The sequence below is a fragment of the Seriola lalandi genome, unplaced genomic scaffold, assembly GCF_002814215.2.
Source record: "Seriola lalandi dorsalis isolate HSWRI2012SDOR001 ecotype SW California unplaced genomic scaffold, Sedor1 jcf7180002054603, whole genome shotgun sequence".
Taxonomy (NCBI): domain Eukaryota; kingdom Metazoa; phylum Chordata; class Actinopteri; order Carangiformes; family Carangidae; genus Seriola; species Seriola lalandi.
The window spans coordinates 6,242-13,043 of NW_019525156.1; the positions used below are offsets into that span (position 1 = coordinate 6,242).

Below are 6,802 nucleotides of genomic sequence, written 5' to 3' on the forward strand. Positions count from 1 at the left end.
GTTCAAAGCAGAACATAAATCGCTAACACTTTTTCAGGTCTGGTATTTTCCTCAGTTTTCCTAAAACTTTGCTGGTATTTATCTGTAAATGATTAGATATTTCCAAGGAAGGCCTCTGAAGTTAGGGTTAGGGTTAGAAAGAGTTACTGAAGAAATCGTTTTAGAAATTGTTCACAAAGCTTTATAGTTTCCTTGAAAGAAGCAAAACGTCTGCGGTGTCGATCAGATAGAAAACGTTCCACTCAGTCTTTATGTTACAGCTGTGGTCTGGCGTCCACATCAGGTGATTGGAAGTGTGACTCAACATCTGTTGAAACAGAATGCGGCACATTAATCGCTTTATCTCGATTATCTTGTTTTTCTGATTAATCGCCCAGCCGCCGTTTCCACTTCACTGCTGCTGGATCATGGGTAAATAGGAAACTCGAGGGCGAGGGTTATTACAGGGTTATTACAGGGTTATTACAGGGTTATTAAAAGGTTATTAAAGGGTTTTTACAGGGTTTTTACAGGGATATTAAAGGGTTATTACAGGGTTATTACAGGGATATTAAAGGGTTATTACAGGGTTATTACAGGGTTATTAAAAGGTTATTACAGGATTATTAAAGGGTTATTAAAGAGTTATTGAAGGGTTATTGAAGGGTTGTTAAAGGGTTATTAAAGGGTTATTACAGGATTATTAAAGAGTTATTGAAGGGTTGTTAAAGGGTAATTACAGGGTTATTACAAGGTTATTAAAGGGTTACTACAGGGTTATTACAAGGTTATTAAAGGGTTACTACAGGGTTATTAAAGGGTTAGTACAGGGTTATTAAAAGGCTGTTACAGAGTTATTAAAGCGTTATTACAGGGTTATTAAAGAGTTATTGAAGGGTTGTTAAAGGGTTATTACAGAGTTATTAAAGCGTTATTAAAGAGTTATTGAAGGGTTATTGAAGGGTTGTTAAAGGGTTATTAAAGGGTTATTACAAGGTTATTAAAGGGTTACTACAGGGTTACTACAGGGTTATTAAAGGGTTACTACAGGGTTATTAAAGGGTTAGTACAGGGTTATTAAAAGGCTGTTACAGAGTTATTAAAGGGTTGTTAAAGAGTTATTGAAGAGATATTGAAAGGGTTGTTAAAGGGTTATTACAGGGTTATTAAATGGTTATTATAGGGTTATTAAACACTGAACAACATTTCTACCATTTGTAGCTGCCAATATGTAAAAGTCTCCCTTCGCTGCTCTGAGCGTCTTTATTCCTCCTCGTGACGTGGACACACCACCGCTCAGTTTGTGGACGCTACTTCCTCTCGCCACGTGAACAACTTGTTACAGATTTTCCCTCCGATTCTCTTAGTGTCATGTTGGACTGGAAACTGAACCAGCTGATTCAAAGCTGATGTCTGCCACTGATGGCTGATGCTCGGCTTAATACGACAGCGGTGTCTTTGTGATGGCGACTCAAAGTCAGAATTCTGTCACATGTGGCGACACTGTCCTTCGGTCGGCCCGGCGTCTCTCAGCATCAGCTGGATGTATCCCGTACAGCCTGTAGTTAGAGGGAGAGAGCAGGTCCTGCTGTGGGTTTGACAGTATAAACCCAGAATAATATGAGCTTCTAAACAGAGCAGTGACCGACGGCACCACCCATCAGAGTGTCAGTCTGTCTCTGCTCCGTCATGTCAACATCCTTTAAAGCGTTTCGACCACCTCTGATCTTCTGCCTCTCTTCTCTTGTTCCCCTTCTAATCATGCATTTCCTCTTCTTCATCCTCCTCTGCCTCCGCTCTCTCCCGCTCTCTGCCGTCACCACGGGCTCAGCAAATGTCAACAATGAGCACAAATACCACATTAAAGGAACTTCCTGGGCCGCAAAAGCATTAGAAAACAACAGAGTGACGAAGGACAAAATCTTCACCATTAAAACTGAAAAAACGGTTTGATGGAGGTTAGAGGAGCGTTGGCGTCAGACTACATCACATTAATACATCACCAAGCTGCTGGAGGCAAAAGAACTATGTATGTGTGAAGCACGGTTCTGCCACAGAGCTGTGGATCGGCTCGGAACAAGACTCGAGGCCGATTCGTTCGCCATTCGCGGCGTTTCAGCTGCTTGTAAATTCAGCGGTGCCGCGGGGCTGAAGGTGAGCCGCTGGCTGTTCTCCGGTGGCTTTGCGGCGGCAGCGTCGGGAGGAAAGAGAGCAGGGATGTGGTTTTTTAGTTCTTTCAGGAGGGAGCGACGAGTGAGCGCCGACCTCCAACAGCAGCGGCGAGGAGCGAGACCGATGACAGCTCAGATTTAACACCAGTCCACCTCTCTCTCCCTCAGGTTTCCTGCCTCAGCCATATTGCTGCTAACTATCTGAACGCGGGGAAGGAGGCGAGGCGCTGGGGGACGGCCCACGAGAGCATCGTACCTTACCAGGTAACGCCCCGGACACTCGCTCGTCCCTCGTTCTGTCTCTTGGTCCTTTTTTTAAACAAACAAACAAACACATTTGAAAAATGAGAATATTCTGTTTGAGAGTCGAGGGACATTTCGTGAAAGTCCTGAGAGCTGACGACGGAACGATGTCATGTTGGTGTGTCGCACAGTTTCCTGTATGGAAGTCACTTCCTGTTTTCTCTCCGTTGTCCCTCATTATCTCCTCATCAAACTGCACACACATTTATCTTTTATCTTTTATGTGTCAACATCAATTGTTTTTGTGTCACATTTTAATCTCAATCAACAAATTATATTTGTCTGAAATATTTCCTCAGTTCTTCTTTGAGTTTCCTGCTTTTGAAAATAAAATACAATAGAATATGGAAGTTAAATTCTCCTCGGTCCTCGCTCAGTTCTCCTGGATCACGTTTTTATTTTCATTACAAACAGAAGAGACGAGTGAAAATGCATTTCTCTTTTCCCTCAGCTTCTCTGCGGTGTCGTTAAAGCGTGAATCATTTACTCTCTGCTGCACGGCACAAAAATTCAAAGCACACAGGGGCGTCGGCTGGACACACTATTTCACAATAAGAGCGTGGAGATCAACACTGAAGATGTAGAGGGAAAACAAATCAAACCTGAAACACCGAGACATTTCAAATAAAATATGTATGAGACTTAAAGTGGCTGTAATGGTGGTTCCCCTCGGCCCTGCACAGCTTTATAGTGACTTCAGCTCTGGTTCACACTCTCCGCTCTCACAGCATCATCTTCACAGAAACATCTGTAATCAGCCTCTGTCCTCTACCTGCTGAGCACACTGACTCAGGCAGAGAGCAGCTGGGGAACACAGTGGAGCATTTAGCAGCTACACAGCCAGATGTTTCCGTCAGCAGCTGGTGGAGACCAAACACAGAGCTGAAAGAGCGGGAACACTGGACTGAGATCCACCAAAAGGCCGTGTTGTACAGAACAACATCAACAACAACTTAAAAGGTTATGAAATGTCAATGCTGGTATTTACCACTACTTTCTAAACCGTCAGTTGTCGCAGCTTTAAGGAATCTGTGCGTGTTGTCGACCAGGACGGGGATCCAAAGTGGAACCAGCGATCAGAACCAGCAAACAAGACGAATGAGGCCCTTCGTTCTTCTCCTCCCGTCCTTTGTTCCTTCCATATCTAATACATATTTAAGTCGGCGAACTCAGTTTAATAAAACGAACTCTATAATATTCAATAAACAATAAGAGGCTCTGAACATTCAGAGCCATGTTTTGTATCAGAGTGGATCCAACCTGGGTCTCCAGTCTGCTTCACATTACTGACTGAGCCTGAGGGAGGGGGATGTTACTGGGTTATTATGGAGGTTCATGACTCACATGTGGACATGCACATTAAACCATCACTCACACTCACACACACACACACACACACACACACACTCTCACACACACACACACACACACTCACACACACTCACACTCAGATAAACTGTCAGCTCCTCCTGATGTTTCGCTCCATCTGAACGTGGCGGCGGTGGCTCGATTGTTGTGGTCGTTGTCTCTCACCAGCCGGAGCTTTATTGTGCGACGCTCAGATCTAATCCTCGTGTGAACCGCCTTACCCACAATGCCGCGCTCCCTCCCTCCCCCCACCATCCCTCGGGCGCCGGAGATGAAAGCGGAGCAGGCGGGTTTGCCGGAGATCATGACAGTTGAAACAACAGAATTATTGGTGTTTTGCGGTTGCGGCTTTGTGAGGAAGATATTAGAGCAGAAGAAATCATCCGACCCCGCCGACGCTTTTCAAGTTCACATCTGATTTCTGAGACGGGTCAATTCACGTCTCTCAGAAGTGAGACATCCACCGTGTCAAAGAAGACAAGCATGAGAGGATCGCTGCAGCCAGGGAGGAGGAAAGGTTACGGCCTCAGGAGACAAAATATTAATATAATATTTCAGATCTTTAAACCTGTGGAAACAAAAGTGCAGCTGCATTATGTCAACTTCATGGTTCAGTTCAAACAAATAGAAAATAAACCAGTTTTTATTAAAGAAATGTTTGTGCGTTACATTATTTATCACTGACGTTGAGATAATGTCATGACTGAGATGTTGTGTATGGACCTCAGGACTGTAATCAACGTTTCTCTGCTTTACCACAATAGTGGAAAAGAAACAGCTCTACGACCTCAAAGCCTTAAAGGAACTGACGGTTTTTAGAGCAAATATTAAAGGTCCATATTTTACACTTCAGCTGTTTTATCTGAAGTTTTGATATCCAGAAGATGAAGTATTTGTGATGTTAAAGCTCCATATTTTCTTCTTCTTCTGTGTTTTATTTGAAGTGTTGATCCATCAGAAGATATATTTGTGGTTCGTCTCAGTGTAGTTTCACATCTCCTCTCTCAGGCTTCTCTCTGCAGCTCTGGTAACAACAGGTCGGTGAGCCAATCAGAAGAGAGGAGGCTCTGAATAATGACAGGACTTTGGTTGTTGATGCTAAAAGCAGAGATTTTATTGTGAAAGTCCAGACTGGAAGTTGTGATTCGTATCTCTCCGCCCCTTCGTTCAGATTGTTTGTCCACTCGCCGCTTCTCTTTACCCACAATCCTGCCTTCTGTTTACGAACCGTGTCACAACCAATGACTAAGCTTAGCTCGCACAGAGGATTGGTTTGGACAGCGCTGTTATTTATTTCTGAGCTGTTATATGCAAGTGTTGCCCTGGTACGTGTGGCGCTACGCCAAGCTTGGCGAAGGACCGCCTTCGCCAGCTACAGTTAGCAGGGACGGAACTTTTAAAATTAAATATCTAAATATAAAAACTTTTAATGAGGTGATCTGATTCATCTGAAAAGTAGATCACATGATCGTCAGATGTTGGAAAGACTGAGACTGAACCAGACAGAAAATGTCAGATGAAGCTAAAACTTGTAGCTAAAACATGCTAACGCGCTTCAGATGGTGATACCTGAACATGGAGGAGGAGCTTCGGTTCTTTGACGGTTCTGTTGGAGGTCGGTGTGGTTTGGATTTGATCTGCAGCCAGCAGGGGGCAGAAGTCGCCCCGCCGCGACCTGACCGCTCCGCCTGCCCTGTCTGAGGACCGTTTGGGGTTTTGTGGGCGAACGTCCCATCGTAGTCCCCCTGTGGACTGCGTTACCCACAAGTCCCTGAGGCTGGGGATGAAAGAGAGGCGGCGGTCAGAGCAGAGCGCTGAGTGCAGTGTGACTAAAGGGTTAGTGGTCTGAATACACACACACACGCACAGCAGTGGGATGTGGTTAGTGGTGTGTGTGTTGTGATGTAGAACAGCAGTTCTTGACCTCCTTTCATGTGGCGACGAGTTTTTATTACAAGCAATTGTGAGAGAGGAAGAGGAGGAGAAAGTAAAGGCAGAGGAAGAAGACGTTTAGGGAGGAAAAAGAAAGAGGACTTGAGGGAAGGAGGAAGAGAAGAAAACAGAAGAAGAACTGGTCCTCCACCATCTGGCCTTTTAAACAGGTTTCCTCAGCTTATTAAACTTATTTTAAAACTCACGAGGGAGTCAGATGAACCTCGGCGCTCTCACCCCCAACCTTCTATTTCATTAGAGGAAATTTCATATCTACCTGCTGGGAAGGATCCACTTAATGAAAATGATTTTGAAAGTCAACGACATAAAGTCAGCGTCTCTGCTGCCTCCGAACCTCCTGACACAGCTTCGAAAAGCACGTCAAGACGATGGGATGGAGTTATCTTCATTAAACCACAGAAGAAGAAGAAGAAGAAGAAGATGATGAGGTCAGAATGTTTTCTCTCGCAGTAGTTGAGGTGTTTGGTCTTGATCTGCTTCCAGAGGTTTGTGGTGTTTGATGTTCTTGTGTCTCCGTCTCTCGTTTCAGGGCTTCAAAACCAAAGACGGACACATTGTCGTAGCCGCCGGCAACGACAAACAGTTTGTCAGAGTCTGTCAGGTGGGTTGTGTCACCTGCGCAAACACACACATTGTTAATGTTACGCTTCAACGTTGTGATCAGTGTTTGACAAAGTCTTAATGTTGTTTTGAAGAAACAGCCAACACACACACACACACACACACACACACACACACACACACACACACAGGTACAGGCATCTATAAGAATCTAGTGTTACTAAGGTGTTTCTGTTGTTTGTGTGTTTGTGTGTTTGTGTGTTTGTGCAGGTGTTGGAGCTGCTGGAGCTCACAGAGGATCCAAACTACAAAACCAACAAGCTGAGAGTCCAAAACCGCAAACAACTGCTGCACACACTGTCACACAGGTACACACACACACACACACTGTCACACAGGTACACACACACACACAGACACACACACACACACTGTCACACAGGTACACACACACACACACACACACA

At 44.6% G+C, this 6,802-nt stretch overlaps 1 protein-coding gene across 1 annotated transcript in view; it reads left to right on the forward strand.

Moving 5' to 3' along the window:
• The first annotated feature begins 2,010 nt into the window (after positions 1-2,010).
• Positions 2,011-6,802, forward strand: part of LOC111664721 (succinyl-CoA:glutarate CoA-transferase-like) — a 45,130-nt gene continuing 40,338 nt past the window's right edge. Inside the window, exons 1-4 of the mRNA XM_023419428.2 lie at positions 2,011-2,133; positions 2,220-2,414; positions 6,304-6,375; positions 6,606-6,703. Coding sequence (XP_023275196.1) covers positions 2,011-2,133; positions 2,220-2,414; positions 6,304-6,375; positions 6,606-6,703 — 488 coding nt within the window. The remainder of the gene's footprint in view (positions 2,134-2,219; positions 2,415-6,303; positions 6,376-6,605; positions 6,704-6,802) is intronic.